Source organism: Fusarium falciforme, chromosome 13 (assembly GCF_026873545.1).
Source record: "Fusarium falciforme chromosome 13, complete sequence".
NCBI classification, from domain to species: domain Eukaryota; kingdom Fungi; phylum Ascomycota; class Sordariomycetes; order Hypocreales; family Nectriaceae; genus Fusarium; species Fusarium falciforme.
Genome location: NC_070556.1, coordinates 1,004,581 through 1,029,279, shown reverse-complemented (window position 1 = coordinate 1,029,279; position 24,699 = coordinate 1,004,581). Strand labels below are relative to the sequence as shown.

Genomic DNA, 24,699 nt, shown 5'->3' with positions numbered 1-24,699 from the left:
CTTGCCTTTCGTCGGCAGCGGCTTCCGGGTCGGGATATGTATGGTACTGTTGCCGAGGCACAATGTGACACGCCTGCAACGCTACGCCGATATTAGGGTTGGCGCACCACGCTAAGCCCTCGAGTCTCGACCACGTATGTTTACCAAAATAGGTGTAGACGTACGTCGGCACGCCGGCACCTTGCTATCCCCGCCAGCCTGGATCACAATGGCGGCTCCGCTTTCGAGACAACGGCTGCTTGGGAGGACTCCAGGTCCATGCGTTCCGCGCCTTGGCCGTTTTAATCACTAAGGAGCCGTGGCGCCAAGCTCATCTTAGCCACCGAGGAGGGTTTCTCCAGATTAAGCTAGACACGAGTCAGAGCACGGACTGTCGGGTGAGCTCGGCAATTTTAGCTTCAATAGTCGCCTGACGTGGCTGGACTATGCTTGGGATTTCCTATTCAACTTATCTCTTCGGCTGCTAATAACCTCCACCAAGTCACGAGCCCCACATGACCCCTGCGATGACGAGAGTACAAGCGGGGTACCCAAAGTTCCCCTTATGAAGCATTTGCGAGCAAAACACCATACAAATCATTTTGAAGAAAACAATGACTTCCCAATCAATTCCTGAAGAGGCGCAGGCACTGAATGCCTTCGATGATAAGAGCTTTATCAATGAAAAGCACAGCTATCCAGTGGGGCCCAATGAACCCACCCGGGCGCCGGTTTTTTCGGCCGATACGGCCCGCGGCCACAGCTTCGAGCCTTTCCACATAGAAGCTCGCGACCTTCACATCAACCAACTGCCCCATACGCCGCTGCAGCTATTCCAGCTTTTCCTACCTATTTGGCTCGTTGAGAAATGGATTCACTACAGCAATAGCTGGGTTGCTAGTTTGATCGCAAAGGGCGTAACCGACAGCTGGAATGACGAGCTGAAGCCAAAGTCAAGGATTTGGAGCTGGGGGCAAGGAATCACTGTTGCAGATGTATACATATGGTTCGGCATGCTGATTTACGTAGGAATTCACAAGGTAAGAAGGTTTGAAAGCCACTGGAGTACCCCAAAGCTGGGGAAGCAAGGCGCTCTTCACTCTATCCTCAAGTTCATGCCCCTATCGAAGTTTCAGCTCATCCACCGCTATCACCAACTACACTGCATATCCACGTGGACCACATATAAGTCGCCCATCTCTATTAAATCCACTTTGCCGGCGCTTAGTTACGTAATAATCCACTACATTTGGGCCTGAAAGTGGATGTAATGGAGTGGATTTAGGTGGATTTAGGTATGGTGGGATATTCCCTGACCCTGTACGGTCGATAGTACTTATCTTTGTATATAATTGCCTAAAATATGGTGACACCCTCACCGGAGGCGGGGAGGGCGTAATAAAGTCCGAAGGATGTATCTCTATGTTGCGGAGGATTGCCTAGGATGAAATTTCATGCTGTATCGCTAATGTTGCTAACTCTGGATATCGTTAACGTACATGATAAGCGAGTGCACCGGACAAGTGAATGCACCAGCATACTGTATAACCTAAAATCACAAAACCCTAAATCTCTAAAAGTAGATATAAAATAGCTATGAAGTTAAAAAGAGTATTTCTATAAATATAACTCCATATAATATCTAAAAATGATTTTTTAATATTTTTAAAAAAAATCCATTTATCAAGAAATAGCGATATATACAGTGCGAATACGATTTTTTCTAAACTACCTTACTAAAGGATTTCTAAAAAATCTATAAAAAATAATAAATACTTTTCTCATTTTATATAATTAAACTTTAAAATTATAGCTTTCTAAGATTTTTCTTTAATTTTAGAGAATTCTTTAAAGAGATTACAAATTAAAGTGTAAATCCTAAGAACTTTCAAAGTGGTGCACTCACTTGTCCGGTGCACTCGCTTATCATGTACGTTAAGATTTTAAGAAAAAAGAGGATGGAAAAGGGGCTGATCAAGTCGCTGTTGCCTCCGCCGGTCCTGGTCGCGGACCTTCATCAAAACACCTACTAATCGGTTAGGACTTATATAGCCTCAGGCGTGTTAGCCTCGTGGAACTATTCTTGCCATCAGGTAGCTTCCCATAGCAGAGAGATGCCCGTTCAAATGGGGCATCGATTATTAACCCCTCTAGCATCTTGACCCTTGACACCGCAACATAGCTAAGCCCTGTCTGAAAGTCCCGTTCAGACAGATCCGCCACCATCTTGTCCACAGTGATGCTCTGTGACTTGTGAATCGTAATGGCATACGATACTATAAGCGGAAACTGTTTTCGTGTGCACGCAGATGTCCCAAGAAAGAAGTCTCGCCTCACGGGGGTTATGGGTACTACCTCACGCCCGTCACCGGTGGTTAGATAAGGCGGCCCGGTATTCTTATCCATCACCATCATAATGACACACGGCGGGTCACGAAGTGTATCAGCGCCGGGGGCCCAACCCATATCATACACTGTCCCCTGTGCCCCGTTAACCAGACCGGCTGGCTGCCAGATGTTTTGGGTCAGCATGAGACGAGCACCGATACATACCGGAAACTGGCCAACCAGGTTGCCAGCCTGTTCAGATGTTGCCTTATCAGCACCATTACCGATGTTCTCGGCCATGACCTACCAAGTATTCAGGTCGGGAACGCGCCCCATTCCCGCTTCCGCGCCAATCACCTATCCCTAACCATCCTTGTCAGCTACCTCCTCAGGAATGGGGCCCATTCCCAAAATCCATCTCATTTCCCAAATTATTAGGGATCATTTGGTAATGGGGCCCGTTTTCCTTAGTGAGACTAATGCAGCCAATCATCATTCTGGTCAAGTCCAGAGTAGGTATAGGAGCCATCGCGGCAGTAGGTAGACCCCGTAAGGGAGCAAGGGATCCCTACCTATGCCCTCCCCCTTTCTCACTCGAGGTAAGTCAAAGAGAGAAGAGAGCCCTCCCTCCTAATCAGCCCAATATCTATTAGCAATCCTCCTCCTAACCAGCTATCCTCTTCGCCAAAAGTGAACAATGATTGAGCAGCTCGACCGCCTCGGACTTTACCTCAATCAGCCAGAGCCAGCGATCTTATGCATTCAATGCAAGTTCGCCCTCAAGGCCGATGGAGACCGTGTCCCACGGCACCTCGGAGAACGGCATGGCATCTTGTCGCATATCAAGCCCTGGCCCCACTAGTGCAGCTGCCTGCAGGGCAGCTGCTACTGCCTAAACAGGCAACACTTTCATTTGTGTATAAAGAGCTGCACGACTCAACGCGTCTTGCCATTGAGTTCTTGCTCCTTAGATAATTCTCATCAATTGACTGGTGCCATCAATGATCCCTGTGGAGCCAATTGTCTGACAGGAGGGGTTCCTCTCCCCGGTTAGCTTGCATCAAGGCGGCCCGTGGCCAATGCAAACCGGATTGTCGCTCGAACAGCTTCCAAGTTTGACGTCCATTTTTGGTCATCAGATGGTGACTTTCCTCCGAGATAGAAAGAGATGTTGCCTCTCTGGGTATCGGTGCATTGAAGCATCTCTGTCAGGTATGCTGTCCACTTTCGGCATCGGAAGAGGAAATGTTCAACTGTCTCTCTCGCTTGCCCACAATCACACCGGTCCGATGGTACCGCTTTGATGTGGAAGAGATATGCGTTCAATCTCGCTATGCCTGTTCTGAGCTAGGCGAGCACACTAGCTTCTTTCCATGATAGCTGGGCGTAGAGTTGTCTCGTGTGTTTCCCCGGGAGTGCCGCATCGACTCTTTTAGAATGTCTTCCAACCTTGTCTGGCAACGACCCATTGGCGTTGACTTTAGATCATGCGATCCTAAGCGTTGTCGATTTCATGCCAGGAAACCACTTTTGAGGAATGGCTCCTTGCTGTGTTGCCTTCCATGCCTCTGCCTTGGCCTGCTTCAGAAGCTCGTTTTCATCGCTTGAGGGTAGCCACAGGACCCTTACGACGTTTCTGTCTTCCCGCAGATCTTCAATCGAATCGTAGATACAGCGTATGTATTCTTGCCCGGACTGCTGACGGGGGTTGCTTGAGCGTAAGCGCAGCAGCCTTGTTGCTCGTTAGCAGTGCAAAGCTGCGATATTTCACCCTTGGTGGAGTTCGCCTTTGGGCATACGCCATCGCCGCTAGCTCTCCGCTATATGGGTTCTGTTCTGTTCTCATACCAAGAGTAAATGAGAAGGTCTCGAGCTTTGGGCCGCCTCGCACCGAAAGCGGAATCTGGACTGCTCCACCAACACCCACTACGTCATTTCGCGCAGAGCTGCTCACTGCGATGCGTATGGCCCAGCCTGCTTCCGACTCTCCTGGGGCTGCCTCGTCGGTGATGGCTTCCACTCTTTCTTCCCATGGCGCTAGTGCGAATGGTTGAATGGTTTCCAGCTGTTCCATTGGTATGTCTCCGAGTGTCGTTGCTACCTGGTAGAGTGGTGACCGGTGAGCCCTTCTGAACGCTCGTATGCGGGATATCATCCTGCGGAGAGGGTTGGTGCAGGGCAATGCGTGAATATCCGTCCACATCTTGGTTGCCCTCCTCCAGAACCGCTGTTGTGCTGAAGCGATATGAGCTTCTGCTTCCGCTACGCTCGTCGTCACTGTACTGAACGTTCCAACGATAGCCTGGGCTCCCGCTCTCTGAACCCTGTTAATTGGTCCCATGATTCTGTCCTGGCACCTGTGCATCCACACATTGGAGGCGTAGTCCACAACCGGGGCTACTGTAGCTGTGAATAGCTGTCTTGCTGTCGCTGGTGATAAGCCCCTTAACCTCTTCAGTTCCATTGCCGCTTTCAACCCCTTGGATGCTGCCCTGGCGATGTGTTCCTTGTACTTGAGCCCGCCGTCCATGATGACTCCCAGGATCTTGACACGGTCTTTCGGTTGGACTGTCTGCCCCTTGATCACAAAGGGCTCTGAGTCGGACTTGGACTCCTTCCGGGTGAAATGTATGATAGCAGTCTTGTCCGCCTCAAATGCCGCGCCGCTTCTCCTCCCCCAATCCAAAGCCTCTTTGATAACAGCTTCGACTCCCTTACGGTTGCTCTGCGCTGTTGGCCCTGTGACCCAGGCTGTAAAATCGTCCACAAACGCGATCGCTCCTCCGTTGCTGTCGATCCGCCGCTGTACCAAATCTGCGTTGAAGAAAAGAAACAAGATTGGAGACAGCGGAGAGCCCTGGGGTAAGCCCGCCTGTGGTAGGTCTCGAATTTCCGATGACTCTCCGTTGATTAGGATCGATGCCGTGCGATTGGAGCAAAACGCTTCTACCCAGCCAACTAGCTGCTCCGGGATGCCACGTGCCTTCATTCTCTGAAGAAGCCTTTCCTTCCACACTCCATTGTAAGCTCCCTTGACATCGAAACTGACCAGGCTCACGATCCGTCCACGTCGCCAAGCGGCATAGATCTGTTCCTGCAGGAGCAGAAGCGCTTGTTCTGCTGATCGTTGCTTGCGGGCTCCAAAATGATTCGTCGGGAGCAAGCCGTACGTTTCCACAGCATGTGAGATCCTTTCCGCGACCACCGACTCCAATACCTTGCCGAGTATAGCCAGTAGGGAAATCGGTCGCCAGGCCTTTGCCACCGTGTAGTCTCCTTTACCGGGCTTTTTGAGCGGTATGATCTTTGCATGCCTCCACTGATGGGGCAACGTTCCCTCTTCCAATGAAGCCCGGAATATTGCCATCACCCAGTGCTTGACGACTGGCCACACCTGCTTCCAAACAAACATCGGCAGTCCATCTTCCCCGGGGGCCTTCCAAGATTTTGCCGCGAACAGTTATCGTTCTACCTCCTCTGTTGTGATATCTGGCATCGCTATAGGGGCTCTTTGAGGCCTAGGGCCTTCGTCTTCGATGTCGTTCGGCAGGGGAGGAATGAACTTGGATAGTAGCTCTTCAGCTTGTTCCCTGTGGTTAGTCGTGGCTGTCCCATCCGCCCTGGCCAGCTGCGGAATTTTGCCAAATGCCGCATCATCCCCAGACTTCAAGTACTTGGCCACCTTCCAGATGTTGTCATTGTCCGCCAGAAACTCGTTCCAATGCTTCTTCTTTTGTTGTCTGATGGCGTCATGATACTGCTTTGCAGCCCCTTTCGCCATCTCTTCCAGCTCCGTCCTGGTTTGCCCTGCTCGCCTCTCGGCTCGAGCGCGGTTCCTCCAGTTCGTATATATTTGGCGAAGCTGCGTGAGATCCGTCGTCCACCACCGTTTGGCGTACGGCGACGGCTTGGCTTTTGGTGCCAGGGAATGAACCGCCTCCACAACCACCGACATCAGCCTGTCAGTTTTCTCCTGTACGGTGCCTTCCGACGGCAATGCCTCCAGCGCGCTTGCAATTCTTGTGTTGATTTCTCTCCATGGCGCATTCTTCAGGAGAAGCCGAGTCTGTTGTTTTGGTCCGGGAACCGAAATGTCGAAGACCGTGTTAATCGCCCGATGATCTGAGCCGTGTTCCGTCCTGTGAATCGCGCATTGGACAGTTGATGCCGTCAACTCCTCCGAGGCCAAGACCAAGTCGACCGTTGTCTCAAAGACTCCGTCACTCCACGTCTTCGTTCCTCTGGGGAGCAAGCTGGTGAGGCCAAGTTCGTGCATAAGGTCAATGATCTGGTCCGCTTCACCCTGTCTCACTAAAGAAACGTCATCTCCTCCCCAGAGCTGGTCGTGCCGGTTAAAGTCTCCGGCAACCACCACATCCACAACCCTACCTGCCCCTCTTCTTGTGTCTGTGATAACCTGGCGTAAGATGTTGCAAGTGTCTCGTAGAGCCTGAGCATCTCCTCCTGGTACGTAAGTTGATACTACCAGGACCAGCTGCTCAGGGAGCCTTATGACGGCTGCCGTCATGTCCGGTGACTCAATCGGTATCTGTTCCGCCTCCACATTCTTGTTCACCCACAACATGCTCCGGACCGCCCATCTGCCATCTCTCCAAATTGTGGGGACCATTTTGATCCATTTGGGGTGTCCCATAGGGACTGTAAGTAGTTTGTTATCGACTTTTCGTGCCTGTGGTTCTTGGATCGCCAAAACTGCAAAATTTTGGAGTCGCTTGTCGTTCATTAGGCTTTCGTGTACCATATCCTGTTTTCTTACATTCAATTGGATCACCTGAAACATCCTACTCATGCCGGGTAGGATAGAGTTTCGGGCAGCTTCTGCTGAACGACTCGTGCGGCCCACCACAGGGTACACACTTGGGTACCTGCGTCTGGCACTCACTGTGATGGTGGCCTTCGACGGCGCATCTCGCACATACCCGATTCTTGCTGCACGAGAAGACCTTGTGGCCAAGCTCCTGGCAGTTGTAGCATTGTATCGGTCCGGTTCTCCGCTCAAACGCGCTGGTATATGCCGATTCACCCGCTGCAAGGAAGTAGCGTTCCTGTAGGAGTCTCCTGGCATCGCTGCTTTTGGTGAGGTATACCACCATAGATCCGTACGCCTTTACGCGGTCTTTTCGACTCAACCAGGCCATCTTGGCAATCTGGACTTCATTCTCCTGGCCCAAAGCTTCCATTGCTCCTGGAAGGACCTTGCCTTCCTGGTCGAGGACGGCCGCACGGTTGATGTTGTCAACTTTGACTGGGTACAGTTGGCCTCGGAGGACTCTCGCACCTGGAGCCTTCTTGACCTCAATAATGGTCTTGATCTTCTTCAGTTCTTCCTCATTCCTACCGATGACCCTCAGGCGGTTGGTATTTCGTCCATCTCTGGTCACTGCAACACATCGCCAACTAGGTTGGTCGCTAGACGTTCGCATTTCCTGTTCAATGGTTCTGCGAAGCACTGCTGGCGTAGTGTCTCCGATATGATCCTCGGGCACCCGGGATGTGTCTACTGTGCAGAACACCGGTTCCGGGGTTGCCGATCGAACCGTGGATGGAGTTTGAGTGGTAATACTAATAGGCGTCATCCCGGCAACATCCGCATATGATCGACCAGGCGATCGTGCTGCATGAGCCTCGCTCACGGTATCCAGCTGCAGTCGGGTACGCTCCAGCTCGCTGCAAACCTGAGTAAGCTGCTCTCGCACCTGCGACAATTCCTGTGCCATCCGGGCCGTGGTCCTAGCGACTTCCTCAGTCATACGGTCGCTGAGCTTGGTGAACTCGAGCTGGAACTCTGTTTTCATGATTTCAATTTTCTTATTGAAGTCTTGTTCCAGGAGCTGTTTCAGGCCCTGAATCGCGTCGGTCATACTGTCGGCCGCCTTAGGCGTGGCCCTTTTCCGGGGTCGATTGTTGCTCGGCACCCCCTCGCTGCTCTCCTCCTGCTGCCATTCCATATCACATTCTTGTTGCTCTGATTGCATTGCCCTCGTCGTTCTCGCTCTTTTACGCAGGGGACGATGATGTCCCCCGCCCGGAGCGTCCGGTTCGCGTCCCATGGCGATGATGACGTCTGAAGCGGGGTTCGCAGCGCCAGACATCCGCCAAAGGCGTGGATCTCCGCCAAGCGGCTACAAGGTATTCCAAAAGATATAAAGATGATCAAAAATGAGATTTCGAGAGAGTATTCGCCCTTCACCTGCTTCTTCCTCAAGCGGAAATTACTGAAATCAATCCGTCTCATCTGCTGTGACAGGGGGACGTTGCGTGCACGGGCCACGATTTCGTGTATCGGGACCTGATCCGGGTGGTAATTGGTACGGTAAGAATTGGCCGCCTTGCAGGTTCTTCCTGCCGCCGCGTCTTAGCATCGAGCTCCTTGGCACTAAATTCCGCTGCACCAAAACCGCCATGCCCATCACCCGTTTGTGCTAGAATTGAGCAAGCAGGGGGCCCTTGCTAGAACCATGCCTATTTAATTCTAGTTTGCCTATGTAGCTGGCGAGGAGCGAGGACGACAGCTTAGCTTAAGATGCTAGCGCAGCTAAGAAGATGAACTGTCACACTATCATTCTGTGGGGACTGTTTTCCTTATGAAGACCCTGCTTGTCGTCGATGTCAATATCGCTGTCGTGGCTGCCGGCTATGTACGATTCAATCAGCCGTGGAGAACTTTGAACCTGGTGGATATGCGTGTCTGTTGCCCCACACTAATTTCCAAAATCACACAAGTGTTCCCACTCGGCGTAATTCAACACTGATGCCTCTCCCCTGCCGGCAAATACCGCTAGCGTGCCACAACATAGGTACAATGCAGAAAGAGATCGACAACGGTAACACTAGCACGAGTCGTGGTATTTTATTCTGGCGAGTCTCCAAGATACTTCGAGAAGAACATCCCGAATCCCTTCTAGACCTTTCGATACAGTCCAGTCTAATGCTTGCCTGATCTGACAAGATCACTGGCTCAAGTCAAGCAAAAGCGTACGCTCGGGCATCCGTGCTGCACACGCACTTGGGTCCGCTGTCAGGATGTGACCCACAGTGCATATGCAACCATCCATCGACAAAAAAACCAAGCATCCCAGCAACTCTACCTTTCGGGAGGGTGCCCTGGCTGGCAGCGGCCTGCCCCAAATGCTTGCCGCCCTCATGACGGTCCCAGTCCTTAGCGCTAGTCCGAACCACCTCCCCGCAACCGTCGTGGGAGGTTGTGAATCCATCCAAGAGCCCTGACGTAAGGTACCCCGGGGGGCAGCGGAAGCGACAGAGCTATGTGTGACGGTTGTGGTACACAGACAAGACAAGAAACACAAGGAAAGCTGCAAATGGTGAAGTATTTGAAACAATAAGGCCTGGAAAAAGGCGTGTGCACCCGCGGGCTTGACGCCTCCCGGTGTATCTAGGATGTCTTAGCGTCCTTAACCTAGTGTCTTTGAAAGCCCCCCTGGCATTGTTTATTACCGAGGGGTCATCTCCATGGCCCATGACTCGACGACGCATAGCTAAGCCCTTTGTCAATTCCCCAACACTAAACAAGCGCGGCGGATCTCTCGATGCTGCCGTTGAGTGGCTGCGATCCTCAATTCCGAAGCCAGATACCACTCAAGTGCTCCACGCGATCCGTTAAAGCTTAGTCTATCGGCCCCAAACACCAACGGAGACCAGAATCCCGAACAACTTCACCATATCTGCCTCGGATGCTATGACGAAATGCCTCTCTCAACACCTCGCTGATCTCTGTACCGTTAAGTACCGCGGACTATCTGGGTGCTATGGACTAGTTAAGATTGACCCAGAGAGGCTACCAACTTATGGAACCTGATTGGCTACTGTAATACCCTGTCATATTCCATTCTCCCTGTCACCGCGCAAAAACAACATGGGCCTGCCGATCACTTAGACCAGAGTCGTCATACCTCAATTCCCGAGAGGGATAAGTTAATGGAACTCCACTTCTCTCCCCCCACACAGTCCGCCTCTGAAGCGGGCTAACGTATTTCGAAACCACCACGGACAAGTCTGGATCATTTGTCTCTGATTTGTGGAATCGACATGGCTTTTCTCCTGGTCGTGATCCGGCATCTTATTTAATAAGCCCTTTTTCTTCATATGCGAACCGTCTATCGCTCCTCTGCTCACATGTTTAATCAACCCGAACTTTACAGAGTCAAGTTAGCACGCCAACATGACCATGATTCTTGACACGACACACAAGCGGTTTGGACCTTCCTTTCACTTTGCCCTTTCGACTCCCCCACAACCTCCTGTTTTCTCAAGCCTTTGGCCGTCCTCGTCGTCGCGGCCTCAGCCTGCCCCAGCAGGTGGAGGACACTTGGCTAGAAACCACCAGGCCCTCGTCCCAAGCATGATAGCCGGCAAGCCTCCCCATAGTGGCCAATACAGCACTATTAGTGCCTCGTCGACGGCATCGTATAACTCCATGCTTGTCGCAAACACTTCTGCAGGTAACCTCAGCTTCGCTCCGTAGCTCACCTAGTCAAATAGGACTTACTCGGTTTCTTCCCTAGATCTCCTCAGCACCAACCGCATACGGACTACGCCTGCGGCTTACGGAGGTCAGAAGAACACTACGTGGGCTTCCCCCGTCAGCGCTCAGGTTACGCGCACGTCGATCACTCCCTACGAAGCAATGCCCTGCGCGCCAGCTCCCGTGCGGCCATCACCTATCACCTTCGCCCCTGACGCAGACCATGCCAGGAGGTTCCCTCAGCAGTTAGTTCTACCTAGTTCCCATGCTTAGTCTCCGTGACATGTGCACTCGTGAAAACACGATATGTCGAATTCATTGGTGACTTGAGTTTCAGGGGCCTTCAATCTAATGTCCAGAGGAGCTTTGTGTATGCTCTCGATGTTAGCCAAGGCATGCCAGACATATGTCAGGAAACTCCCAGGGATGGTTATGGTTCCAGAAGCGACAGGTCTTCGGTGGACCGTTATGGATTCCCTTCCGCCCACTCCACCAGCTCTTCCATCCCTTCCACATACAACTTCAGCTCCTATGGTGGTTCAGTCTCGGATCCCTCCACTGCTAGCTCGGACGTTAAACCGGTTAACTTACGGGCCCTTCTCCAGCCCCAGGGTTTAATGGCATCCGAAGTGCCGCCAACTCCCCAGTCACTGATGGGCCAGTTCAGGTCCAAAGTCTCTTCTCGCCCCCAGAAGAAGCACAAGTGTAAGGTCTGCGATAAACTATTTACACGACCCAGCTCTCTTCAGACCCATGTGTATAGTCACACTGGCGAGAGACGTGCGTATTTCCATCTTGAACAGAGACTCACATCAATGGATGTTGCTAATATAGACATTCAGCTTTTGCCTGTGAGGTCGAGGGGTGTGGCCGGAACTTCTCTGTGGTCTCCAATCTCCGGCGACACCGAAAAGTTCATCGGGGCGACACTCGTTCTGAAGTAAGCTCCGAAGACTATCTTTCGATCTAATCGGATGATGACACGGGAATCACATGCCCGGACGAGTCTTTGGCTTTCACGGTATGCTATTCGAGATCTCTGCTCGTACCTTACAGTTGTGGGATGTATATCCCCCCACACGGCTCTTGCGCACTACACGTCGATAGAGGTGCGTGGATAGCAGCTATTTAATCGATCAACTCACAGGATTTAGTTATTGCGCTTTTACTACATATAATAGTTATAATACCCATGGCAAGCACGTCATGGAGAAGCGGACCACAAAAGGATGGTAGCCGGGCTTTCGACGGAAAACAAGGCAATGGCCATACATAGGACCCCAGTCAATCGTTTTAACCGGACGGGGTATTCTTTCTAGCCTGGTTTGATTTGGGGCGTTCTTTCTGGGATGGTACTAAGCGGGGTGGTGGATCGGCTATTGATACCCTTCCTAAGGCGTCGGGGGGGGGGGTTCTTCCTTGCTTGCTTTATGACACAGCATATAACTCATGTTTGGCTCTACGTTTTGAAGCGATCGCTTTTGACCGGTTTTAGGGGTTCCGAGTTATCAGCACGGAAAAGGAAATATGCTATCTCGTTGGAGAGGAGAAGAGATGAGAACTTAGCAATTTCTTCGAAGAGCTTCTCGAGTTCGAGGAGAATATAGGAGCGCCAATAACTTCATCACCTTACTCTGTACCAAGTTCAACCACAACGGCTCTCATGCTAACAAGCTCTTGTTTACTTTAACAGTCTATGATGAAAACCTTGGTACTCGTAGCGATGCTATTCCTAGCTCTCGCGGAGTACCGCTCCCTGGTGACTATAATTTCCTCCGACTATAGCTAATAAGACTTCTTTTTATCTAATAACTACGACTCCTACCAGTACTACCTTGTAGCCCGTCCTCTCTAATGCCGCAAGCCTATTATTATCGGCCAACTATTGCGCTATGCTAGCTAAATTCCAGTGAGTATGCCTACCCAATTCTCCCCTCTAACAATGCTATCTCCTTAAGCATTAGGGTTATATATTAAAAGGATATGGTTAATATACGGCATAACGATACGGGCCATTACGGTATAATCCCTTAAAGACTCTCTCTACCTAATATAAGGCCTGGCAAAGAGACAAGTTATACTCAATATCTAAACGCTAGGTGCTGCCTTAGCATCCCTCCGTTATATTCCGGAACGTACTATTCTTAACTCTATATACCGCATTACTACTAGAATATATATCCTATATACTACTCTTAGCCACAGTCATCAGTTTACTAAACCCGTACTCTGGCAGCTCAACTTACTATGCGCCTAGCCTGATTACGCCGCTGAGATGCCGCCTCAATGAGTTCCTAGTCGGCTTAGTCTAAATCTATCGCCGGCAGACCTAGGCCAAGACGATCTGCCAGATTCTAGGACGCGTGCAACCCCGCTCCCCATTTCCTACTAATCCTGTACCGGCACGTAGCTGGCCGTAAACTACGAAGTGTGTTATTCCGAGCTATTTTTCAGGTTTGCAGTTGCATTAGTAAGGAACTCCGACATACTGTGATAGAGTTGGCCGAAATTCAACCATCCCCCTCCCCTCGGGGACCCCGAGGCGGTGGGAATAAGCCACGTGAGATGTGGGATGTTCATGCACACGCTTTTTCTGACATGTCACGGTTTAATGAGAGGAACTGAAAAGAGAGTTAGAAACCCCAGATGTTGTTCCTTTTAGAGATTACAGTTATAGCATGTGGATGATCATATTGACAAGTCATTTTTCTGCATGAAGGATATGAATGAGATGTAGCAAATCGTTATGACTAGACGTCATAGTTCATCATCCTCGGAAATGCTGCCCTGAGATCCAGGGGAATCCTAAAGACACTAACTTCATATCTTTAGGGAGGTCTTCATTTCCTCGGGCCACGACTACCGCAAAAACTCAACAAATTCGTAATGAGCTAACGCAGCTTCAATGCCTCATAACCTAGTACCGATCAGATGTCAAAATGTTATGACGGGTAATAATAGGGGAAAAGCGGAAAACCGGAGTAAACCCTGCATTAGTGAATTACGAATTAGTTGAGTTTTTGCGGCAGATGAAAGCCCTGAAAAAAAAGCATGGCTGCACTGCATGTCTGTGTCAGGGACCTCCGATTGAAGTAAACCGACGGAAACCGCTAATGCCGAGCGCTGGGAGTTTGCAGGATCCTAGCAGCTCGCAGGAGACAGCAGAGCTGAGCCCTAACCGCATTGAACATAGCCTTGGCAATAACAAAAGGGGGCTCGCATAACTAATTAGCGCCCCAAGAATAAATACAGCACTGTCCGACCCCTCCGTGGTTGAGGCTTCCAGCTGTTTGCCCTTTCACTCTCTTTTTGTGTGCTGACAGTCTCACTGTCAAAGCACAGCATTTCCGGTACCCGATACTAAGCCTTCTTAGTCTAAAGTGGCTGGCGGGTATGGGTCCCGAGATGAAATATCGCATGCGACTTGGATAGAAGTTGGTGGGTTATTGTGGCTGAGGACGTTGAAGTCGCCTTCTGCATCTTACGAATTGTTCAACCCCTCAACTACGGGATGAGTGTTGATTCTGTTCCCAAGAACTGCAGAGCCGGTTTTCTTTATGCAATAGTACTATGCATATCCGTAGTAAAGGTTCCGAGAATAAAGGACATGCATGCTTTGTTGTTCTTGGGTGCAGAACTGTCTCTAGCAGTCAAAGGACACGCCTGGATGGGGTCCAGTTCTAGCCCTCAATCCCGGGTACTTCTACTTTAGTTGACTCTGGGCTTCTATTTTCGTGCTGCGTGCTTTGCTATTTATTGTTGTCAAACCACTGTTGTGATCCGTCACTTTTTTTCCCTTTGGTTATGGGTGTTTTATGGCTTAGGGGATGCTGACAAGCTGGACCTAAGGACAGAAACAGTCTAGTCAGGATTTCCCTTTGTGGGTCAAAGCTTTGCCGGATGCAGGAAGGACTGCGTGGCTTGGGTGTCAGACGAATGGTTCATCTTGATTGGCAGATGACAATACATGGTCTGCCGCTGTCGGGGGATTTGCTCCGGGGTGCATGATGGGGTCGTCTGAACCTTGCTTCCTCGTATTCGTCGCCGCGCTCTGGGGAATAGACCGCGGTCTAGAACCTCTCCACGATATCGATGATTGATCGAGCCAGTTTTGAGTATAAAACTGCCTTCATGGTAGAATACAACTTCATAAAGTATCAACTTGTGAATCTAGTCTTCTGCCGGCTAGATTCTATGCATTCTATATCTTGGTGTTTCTGAGCAATAAGTCCCTTAGCGCGGGATGTGGGAAAGAGCATTCCCCGCAAAGATAGGTAGCATGGATGTTACGGGCCGTACTTTTAAGCCCACAGATTTGTGCGTATCAGCCAGCCTGAACCAGCAGTGCTTGCAGCTAAGAATTCAATAGTGCAGAGAGCGACATCCATATTATCATTCAGGAGCTGCGCGACATGGACCGCGACTTGCGCAGTGCCATCAGGCATCAGCAAAAGGCTGTGGAGGCGAGCTTGGTTGAATGGAGGCGCAGAGAATCATCAACGAATGCGAACAACAAGAAGCTGGTGGAGGAAACAGTGCCGAACAAATAGAAAGATATTGGTCGCAGGAGGCGATGGTGCTCTACTGGGCTAGAGAAACCTGCAGCTATTGCAGTACAATAATGCGATCCATTCCTTATGCACTCATCCAGACTGCGCAGTGCGAACTATGACGGGCCTGACCGGAGCTCAGTCAGCAGGGCCTCGCCGGCTCGAAGGTTACAGGCTCGATTTCCGGGTCCGTTTCTTTGCTTAGACTTCTTCAATTCTCGTTGTAGGAATCAGTCATATTCCGCTGGGATGGTCGTTGCAGCAACCACAACTGAACTGCGACGGCCAATAAGGCCCAGACGTAGAGAAAAGACTCAAGTGTTCAGTAATGATGTGATTTCTGGCATTCCTAGATGTATAAACTGTCGTTTTAAGGGCTTGCTCTCGACGTCGGCTTCTGACTGTGAGTTCTTGCAGCTTCCTTCCTGTGTCGTGAACTCGGCTCCTTTGTGAAAGCATTCATGATGCAGACTTGCAACTCAATGATTATCGGGCGATGCAAACCGAGTTATTGGGTCGTAGTTCCTAGGGAAGGCGTCCCGTCGGCGCCAATTGTTGCCTGTGGTGCTGGCCCCCACCGACTCCTTTGCTGTTCGCCGTATAGGAGACGATGTATACTAACGATTTGTATAATGAGGCATATGGTGCGTGGAGGTGATTTGCGTTGCTGACCCCTTCGCCCTCCAGCGTTCCGTTGTGGTCTGTGTCGCTAGTGATGGTCGGCGTCCGTCCGACACTGGCATCGCCGCATCAATGGCAGTTGGTTGGGTTCTAGCTCTAGCCACGCTCGGGGCCCTTTCCAACTAGGTCAAACTCATAGTTTCGCAATTGCTGCTCATACTTGGGGTTGCTCAGGAATTTTGGTACCGAGTCCTGTTTATGTTAGCGCCTGGTCGGCGATCTCAAGAACGGTCATTTTGGGATTTTCGAGGCGGGTATTAAACCAGACTTGCACTAACCATCAACTTGAACACGGCATTTTGGGCGTCTTCGAATAGAGATATCACTTCTTGAAGAGTGTCGATCATGGTAGCGTCCTGACTCACAGCTTTGGTCATCCGGGCGGTAAGGCTGTTCCGCAGCTGGTGGTCAATATTAAGCTCGCAAGGCGAGCCGGCAGCCAGGAAGGCATTATAGATTCTATACGCCTGAGCTATGCTCTCGCTGATGCCGTCCGTCGCGGTCATATTGGGCTCCTTCTGGGCAGCGCGCGTGGCCACCTTACAATTCCGTATAAACTCATCCACGTCTTGGTAGAAGGATAGGTTCTCCTCGCAATGTGTGTCTCAGGATCGCTCGCGGAAGAGAAGTCGCACGGAAGGATCTTTCAGGATCTTGTCGAGCCGTTGCGTGTTGGAATCCTTGGCGATACCGTTCCGCTGGGAACCAGCACTGCCCTCCCTCTCCGAAGACCGTCTTCGTGATCTTGAGCCATTAATGAGGTCCTTACCTCGCTGCGTTAATTGGTAGATAGCACGCTTGCTAGGCTGAAAGATATTGTCCCCGGGGTCGGGGTTCTGGGACGTGTATGCCCCGTCCTCGGCAACACACGCTATTAGGTCGTAGTCCGCGAAAAGAGTGGCAACTGCAACGGCTTCGCGCTCGTCCATGATGGTTGAATAGTTCATTAACCAGTTGATTATTGTTGAGATGAGCATGTTGTATTGATTAAAGAAGAAGAAAGACTAGCGCGAACCAGCGAAAGCTATAGACAAGAAGACATCCACATCCCAGCCACCAATGGATCGGAATAGCCATTGATCCGTCAAAGCAACGGATCTCAACACTCCCACTCGAGCCATTGGTGCGAGATGTTTCTGCGTAACAGAGTGTGGCCTCATTAAAACCTCAAAAACACCTTCGTGGGTGAAAAATAGGAAAGAGCTTCTATTACCACACCTGCGTTGGATTGTTCGGTCGCCGGGGCCTTAGCACCCTGGATCCCCCAGATTGTTTGATGATTTGATATTTGTGAGGCGGACAGCCTTGAGTTTCTGGTCACTGGAGCCTTAGCACCCCATATCCTCCAGATTGTTTGATGTTTGGATGAAGCCTTGGAATCTTCGATCACTGGAGCCTTAGCACCCCAGATCTCCCACTTCATCACGGACAGGTGGTTTTGATGTTTGGATGAAGCCTTGGAATCTTCGATCACTGGAGCCTTAGCACCCCAGATCTCCCACTTCATCACGGACAGGTGGTTTTGATGTTTGGATGAAGCCTTGGAATCTTCGATCACTGGAGCCTTAACACCCCAGATCTCCCACTTCATCCTAGGTTTAACGTTTGTTTGATGTTTGATGTTTGAATGAAGCCTTGGAATCTTCGATCACTGGAGCCTTAGCACTCCAGATCTCCCACTCCATTCTAGGTTTATATTTTCCGAAATAAATGTAGAGGACATTGATACTATCCTTTGTTGATATTGACGGCTGACTACGATAGTCGAACTGTCTTGCTTTCTTTGGCCGGATCCGATTGAGCAGGTTCCGTTGTATGTCTCGTAGGACTGTGGTTGTTAAGGCTGAAGAAGCCAATCCAGCGGCGTTCGCTGCGTTTTTTGTGTTTTTGTGTTTTTGTGTTTTGTAGTTTTGTAGTTTTGTAGTTTTGTAGTTTTGTAGTTTTGTAGTTTTGTAGTTTTGTAGTTTTGTAGTTTTGTAGTTTTGTAGTTTTGTAGTTTTGTAGTTTTGTAGTTTTGTAGTTTTGTAGTTTTGTAGCTCGGCCATGTGCACCTGCAATGGGATTCTTTTGCAATTGGATCCTGTGTGATCCGTTTCTGAATGAAATGGCTCTTGTATGTACGTATTGAGCGTTCAGTTATAGCTGGAATTGTTGTAGAATTTGTTATAAGAAGCCGAGGAATTCCGAGCTGAGGACCTGTGGGTCGCTTGGAGGCTCGATGAACGAGATAGACTGTTGGGCACCCATTCTCTCCCACTTGGGGCATGATGAAAAGGGATAAAAGAAAAGAGAAATCGTGTGAACTTGATATAATAGACTTTCGACGCCGCTGCTTCCAAATCCCAAGTCAGTTTGTTGGTAGGTTACTTGGTTGTCGAGAGATCGCGGAGTGTCAGTTGGCCAGGTGTTCCCGGCCACCTCCTTTTCTCATGATCCATACTTGCGTGACCAACAGCGAATCATGGGTTGGAGAGGCCCAGCGCGTTGCGAAACACGATAAACCGGTCTTTTGGGAGAGCTTTCGTAAGTCCGTCTGCGATTTGTTGCTCGGTTGGGACATATTGGAGTTCAACGTCTCCATCCGAGACTCGTTCTCGAACGTAATGCCATTGAAGATCAATGTGCTTAGTCCTGGCGTGGAACTGTGGATTTTTGGCCATTGCAATTGCCCCTTGATTGTCCCCGTAGAGAATAGTTGTTTGAAGGTCTCCATGTTTGTATTGGGCCAGAAGTTCGCGCAGCAACCCTCGTAGCCAGATCGCCTCTTTGGTGCATTGTGTTTGTCCCATGTACTCCGCTTCGCAGGATGATAGTGCGACCGTTGGTTGTCGTTTGGAGTTCCAACTGATGGCGCCTGTGCCGACGTTGAAGACGTAGCCAGCCGTTGATCGTCTGGTGTCGTGATCGCCAGCCCAGTCTGAGTCGCTGTACCCAACTAACGGTCTGAGTGGTCCGCTGAAGGTGAGTTCCAAGTCGATCGTCCCTCGCAAGTACCTCATGATGCGCTTGACGGCTTGGACGTGTTCGTTGGTTGGGTTTCCCAGATATCGGCTGCAGAGGGAGACGGCAAATGCGATGTCTGGGCGAGTGCCAAGCATGGCGTACATAAGTGACCCAATTGCTTTTGCGTACCATAGTTTCGTCGTTTTAGGAGCTCTGTATTCGTCTGGGACAGGTTGGAATTTTGACGTGCTCAGGGGAGTTGTGACTGGCTTGCTCTCCCACATGTCAAATTCCCGTAGGACCTTCTCGACATATGCTCGTTGGGAGAGGAAGATGGCCTTGTTGCGTCTGTCTCTCCGGACGGACATTCCCAGATAGTACTGACACGGGCCAAGGTCAGTCATTTCGAATTTCTCGCTCAAGGCGGCTTTGATTTGGCGGATTTCTTCCTTATCGGGACCAGCGATTAGGAGATCATCCACGTAGACGGCGATGTAGGTTGTGCCACGGATGAAGACGCCAACGTCGGCGTTGAGTGGTTTGAAGCCGAGGGTTTCCAGGAAATCAGATAAAGTCTGGTACCAGATTCGGGGAGATTGTTTGAGGCCGTAGAGAGCTTTCCGCAGTCGGAAGACTCTGCCTGACTTGTCGTCGAAACCCTGTGGCTGAGTCACGTAGATTTCTTCTTTGACGCCGCCATAAAGGAAGGCAGTTTTGACATCCATCTGTTCCAGTTCAAGGTCTAGGGCCGCAGCGATGGCGAAGATCATTTTATAGCTCATCGGCTTGACCACGGAGGCAAACGTTTCGTGGTAGTCGATTCCCTCTTTTGTTTTCGAAGCCTCTGACGACGAAGCGAGCTTTGAATCTGGTAATCTCGCCATCCTTTCCCCGTTTGAGCTTATACACCCATTTGCCTTGGAGGGTATGTTTTCCTGGAGGCAGGCTGACTGGTATGAAGGTGCCGTTTCTCATCAAGGAGTCGATTTCGTCAATCATGGCTTGCATCCATTGTTCGCTATGAGGCGAGTTCATTGCTTCGGCAAAGGTTTTGGGTTCGGTCGGTTCAAGGTTGTTGGCGATCATAGCCAGGTGAATGGCGATCATGGTGAAGCGCCACTGGTTTTGTTGGGCTGATGGGTCTTGTTGAGCTAGGACTGTGTATCTTGATGGAATTTGTCCTCGGGTTTCCCGTACTGGAAAACGTTGTTGGGGATGACCGTCGGCTGCTTCCGCAACGACTTGGTGTTCGTCGACTGCACTGTCGGGGCTTTGTGTTCTTTCTGGAGTCCCCAGTTCCACATGGAAGCTTGGCTCGTCTTGATTCAGTTGATAGGATTGGCTGGGGGCTGACTGTATCTCTTCGTCTGTTCTGATGTTTTCGGTTAGGGGTATAGTTGGAAGAGATGGTGTGAGATCCATCCGTTTTGCGTTGGGTTCGTCAGTTGGTTGCTCGGATGCAATTCGTTTTCTCAGCAGGGATTTCTCATCGAACACGACGTTATTCGCAAAGAATATTCTTCCATCGTCGTCGACTAAGACGTAGTTTGTGCTCCCTTGATAGCCGAGGAGTCGGCAGGGGACTGTCTTGTCGTCCATCTTCTTCCGTTTGGCTGAAGGCATCTTTGCAAAGCCTCGGCTGCCGATAACTCGGAGATGGGAGAGATCCGGCACTTCCTTGTGCCATGCTTCATAAGGTGTGATTTGACGACCCGAGGCTGGTGAGAGGTTTCGTACGTATGCCATGGCTTTGAGGACGTATGGCCAGAATTTCTTTTCCCAGTCCTGAATGGATGAGAGTCGCTGTGAGCTTCTCGAGTAGGACACGGTTTGCTACTTCGGCCACTCCGTTTTGTTCGTGCTGCTCGGTAGCAGAAAAGATCATCTCAATCATCTTGTTTTCGCAGTAGAGAGTGATTGCATCAGCTTGGTTTTCTCCCCCTCGATCGAGGCGAAGGTAACGGCAGCGACGGGTTGGTGTCTCGGCTTGTTCCAGAAGTTGTCGAAGGCAGTTGCCAAATTCGGACTTTTGCCTGATTGGGAAGACCCAGGTCATTTTGGTGAAATCGTCTATGAAGCAGGCCCAGTATCTATGGCCGTCGATGCCTTCGTCTGGGAAGGGGCCAGCGATATCGCCATGCAGGCTCTCCAGTGGTCTTGTTCCTTTTCGAATGCATCCGCGGTGAGGCCTTTCCTTCATGCGCCCTTTTACGCACGCTTCACAGACGTTGGAGTCAGATAGAGGAGTGATGCCCGTGGACATCTTCATGAGTAAATGCACGTTCTGTTCTCCCAAATGGCCGAGTCGGTCATGCCAGATCTGCAGTTTGGGGTCGCTGACAGAGTATGCGGCCATGGCAGTGTGCAGTTGTTGGTCGTCCTCGTCGATCACGTACAGACCAAATTTCCTAGTGGCGCTGAGGATGACTTTACCGTGGCTTGTAATGACGGCTCGTCCTTTTCGAAATAAAATAGTTGCTCCATCTTCCTCGAGGGCTGAGACCGAGACAAGGTTGCAGTGAGCGTCTGGGACGTAAAGTGCCTTATGAAAGATCGTTGTTCCTTTGGCATTGTTCCGTATGGTTCTGAGGGTGTATGTGCCTTGCCCCGCGGGCATAATGGCCGAGCCAGCTATGCCGTTGATGGCAGAGCCGGTGAATTTCTCGAGTGATGTAAAGTTCTGTCGACGGCAGAACGTGTGGGAGGAGGCGCCACTGTCCAATACGTGAATTCGCTCGAGCAGCCCGGACGGCTCTGATGCAGCCAGGCCAAACTGGGGTTGAAAGGATAGAAGGGCCGCGTTTAAGAAGGCGACGGCGGCAGTGTGATCCTCGTCGAGTTCCAGTGACGAGGTGTTCTCCTTTCTCTTCTCAAGCTTGGCTTCTCGTCGTCCACTCCGAAGTGCTCGTTTTCTTCTGAACTCCTCAAGAAGGTCGGGGTGTAGGCCAAAACATCCGGCCTTGGTATGACCTGGTTTGTTGCAGTGGCCGCACGTCTGAGCTACTCGTTCTTTTCCAGGGCCACGCATTCTAGCCAGCAGAGCCGTTTGCGTCTTGGCCTTTTCTCGTTGTTGAATGTTCATTTCCTCTTGCTCTGCGGCGGCAAGAGCGATTTCGAATGTTACGGCAGGTTTGGTTATTTCTCCGTTGGAGCCTCGCTCGGGTAGCAAGTTGTGGTTTTGGTAGAAGGCAGTGAGGAACATTTCGTATTCGGGGCCAAGTCCGGTTAGGAACTTATTGATGAATTGAGGCGTGCCGATTTTGCATGTCTCGTCTAGTTGCAAGAGTTCAGATTGAGCTTCTCGCAGCCGTTCTGCAAAGTTCATGACTCCCGAGCATTGGTCTAGGGTGAGGCAGTTGTATCGTCGGTCGAGCTCTTGGAAGACCGCACTTCCTTTTGGTTTGAAGCGCTTCTCAAGCTCATCGAACATCTCCGTGACGGTCTCCTTGTCCTTTACCTGCTCCCTGGCGTTGTATCCAAGTCGATTGAGGACGGCTCCGCACGCGCGTTCCTGCTTGGAGAGCCAGTTGTCGATCTTTTCGACGGTCGCGGCGCTGGTGCCGGTGGGTTTGTCCTTGTTTCGTTTGAACAAGTCTCCGTATCCCGACATTGTGAGATGGTCCTTCATTTCTCGGCTCCAGTTGATCCATCCGGCTGTCGATTCTAGCTTCGGGATGTTGGCTAGGTTGCCAAGTGTTCCAGTCGATTCCTTCGAGGCCGACATGCTTGAGGATGGGTTCCTTGATGGCTGGACGAGAGAAGGCGTAGGAAGAGTGTGAGGTAGGCTCAGGTGAATCTTCCCTTTTCGGTGTAGCGATGTCTCTTGCGAGCGCGAAGCTGGAGTTCTGATCGTTGTTGATGGTATCGGCAACGGGTGCGTCAGAACTCCCACTGGATGTAACGTGGATTTGTTCTGGTTCTGATGAGGCAATCGAGGCAGCTTCAAGGCTCCAAATGCTGGTTGGACTTGCGTCTGAAAGCGAGTCGTCGGTGTCCAAGTGGGTTGCCCTAGAACCTATTGGAAGGACTGAGGGCTCACTTAGATCGTAGGATATCGCATATCACCACCAGGTTCGTGCGACCGATGCGAAACGCGGCTCGGACCTTAGGTCGTGTATCCCGTTTCATCCGGTTTCACATGCGGTTTCACGTCCGGCTTGTCGCATCAAGTACTCCAGTCCGAGAGAGGACCACTCGAAGATGCAAGGTCTCAAAGGTCCTGTGCAATCCATCAACAGAATTCGACAGCGGAAAGTTTGTCAAAGTCAGCGACACGATGAGGAAAATGTTGCTTGTGGAGGAAACAAAACAATGTCGGTTTCTAGAGCGGTCTAGCTCTCAAATTAGAGTCGTGTGAGGCCATCATGAGGCCGAGTCTCGAGTAAAAATTTTGCGCAAGTATTTTGGTCGAGAGGCTGGTGACGGATGAGGCCGGGAGGCGTGCAAAATCAAGCACTTGATTCCTAGATAAGGCGGCTAGCAGTATTCAGTGAAAATTCGGGTAAGGTGTGATGAGTATCTTTAACGCAGTGGAAGGAGGCGGTTAGACCTCGAGTTATATTGGAAATTATGATTAGGAGGATACTCAGCTGTAAGGTGGCTTTCCGGGCTCATAACCTGTTGAGATGAGCATGTTGTATTGATTAAAGAAGAAGAAAGACTAGCGCGAACCAGCGAAAGCTATAGACAAGAAGACATCCACATCCCAGCCACCAATGGATCGGAATAGCCATTGATCCGTCAAAGCAACGGATCTCAACAATTATAGCCTTGCCGGTGAAAGTATCGCGGTAGGTCTTCCCATTAACCTTAAGCTCAGCTGTAATCTTGATCCCAGTGATGTTATCCCTGTACTCATGCATCGAGCTTGAATCAGCAGCGGTCACGCTCGACATAGCATTGCAGCTATCGGCACCGACGAGCCGGTGAAAGATGATCTCGATGGTGCTTTGGTCATAGTGAAGCTTGCAGGGTTAAAAGCCACTCCACTCAATCCACATAGTGGATCCACTCGTGGACTCCACTGTCTTCTCCACTGGCAAAATAATCCACTCGACGATGTCGTGGGTGGACTGCGTGGATTAGGTGGATTTAGAAGTGGGGTAGTTAAGGGCGCCCATATATTTTAGCAGAATGCCTCTAGCAGAGACTAATGTACCCCCCTATACTTCTGCAATGTTGCTACTTTTAGACAGCGCGCCCTCACTAGGTCGCTGATGATGAAAGATGATATTGATGATCTTGAGCGTATTGATGATGTTCCTTGTGTTCGTCCTCCTTGTTCTTCGTTCTCCCTCGTTGTCCTTGTATCTGAGGGGGCAAGGCCAACATACTAGACCTGCTGATCCTGCAACAGATCTGTAACGCTGTTCTGACAATTAAGGTATCATGGGGTGACATCTTCCCTTGAGGTGGCTGCCTGTGTAACATCATCCCAACAGTGATCCGAAGGCTCCAAGCCGTACCTCGCCCCACATTGACCACGTGATCGCCTTAGTACAAGCGGGGTACGAAAAGTTAGTTCAATGAAGCTATCACAGCCAAAACACCATAGAAATCATTTTCAACTCAACGATGAATTCCCTATCAATTCCACAAGAGGCACAGGCCCTCAATGCCTATGATGACAAGAGCTTTATCAAGGAAGATCATAGCCACCAAATGCACCCTAATGACCCCACCCGGGTGGCTGTTTTTCCGGCCGAAAAGGACCGG

At 50.6% G+C, this 24,699-nt stretch overlaps 5 protein-coding genes across 5 annotated transcripts; 1 reads left to right on the top strand and 4 right to left on the bottom strand.

Annotated features, from left to right (window-relative positions):
- Positions 1-3,792: 3,792 nt before the first annotated feature.
- Positions 3,793-8,123, bottom strand: NCS54_01482000 (Hypothetical protein; the record flags this gene model as incomplete). The annotated part of the gene is made up of 4 exons (XM_053159946.1): positions 3,793-4,039; positions 4,107-5,701; positions 5,780-6,610; positions 7,248-8,123. 4 exons carry the CDS (start codon positions 8,121-8,123, stop codon positions 3,793-3,795), a joined length of 3,549 nt encoding a protein of 1,182 aa, XP_053015921.1.
- Positions 8,124-10,507: 2,384 nt separating this feature from the next.
- NCS54_01481900 (Hypothetical protein) lies at positions 10,508-11,780 on the top strand (the record flags this gene model as incomplete). The annotated part of the gene is made up of 4 exons (XM_053159945.1): positions 10,508-10,787; positions 10,851-11,055; positions 11,148-11,590; positions 11,653-11,780. The coding sequence occupies 4 exons, from the start codon at positions 10,508-10,510 to the stop codon at positions 11,778-11,780; spliced, it is 1,056 nt and encodes a 351-aa protein (XP_053015920.1).
- Positions 11,781-16,137: 4,357 nt separating this feature from the next.
- Positions 16,138-16,547, bottom strand: NCS54_01481800 (Hypothetical protein; the record flags this gene model as incomplete). Its single annotated transcript, XM_053159944.1, has 2 exons — positions 16,138-16,233; positions 16,320-16,547. The coding sequence occupies 2 exons, from the start codon at positions 16,545-16,547 to the stop codon at positions 16,138-16,140; spliced, it is 324 nt and encodes a 107-aa protein (XP_053015919.1).
- Positions 16,548-16,646: 99 nt separating this feature from the next.
- NCS54_01481700 (uncharacterized protein) lies at positions 16,647-16,970 on the bottom strand (the record flags this gene model as incomplete). The annotated part of the gene is made up of 1 exon (XM_053159943.1): positions 16,647-16,970. One exon carries the CDS (start codon positions 16,968-16,970, stop codon positions 16,647-16,649), a length of 324 nt encoding a protein of 107 aa, XP_053015918.1.
- Positions 16,971-18,500: 1,530 nt separating this feature from the next.
- On the bottom strand, positions 18,501-22,708 carry NCS54_01481600 (Integrase catalytic domain-containing protein; the record flags this gene model as incomplete). The annotated part of the gene is made up of 3 exons (XM_053159942.1): positions 18,501-19,844; positions 19,894-20,769; positions 20,822-22,708. 3 exons carry the CDS (start codon positions 22,706-22,708, stop codon positions 18,501-18,503), a joined length of 4,107 nt encoding a protein of 1,368 aa, XP_053015917.1.
- Positions 22,709-24,699: the final 1,991 nt, after the last annotated feature.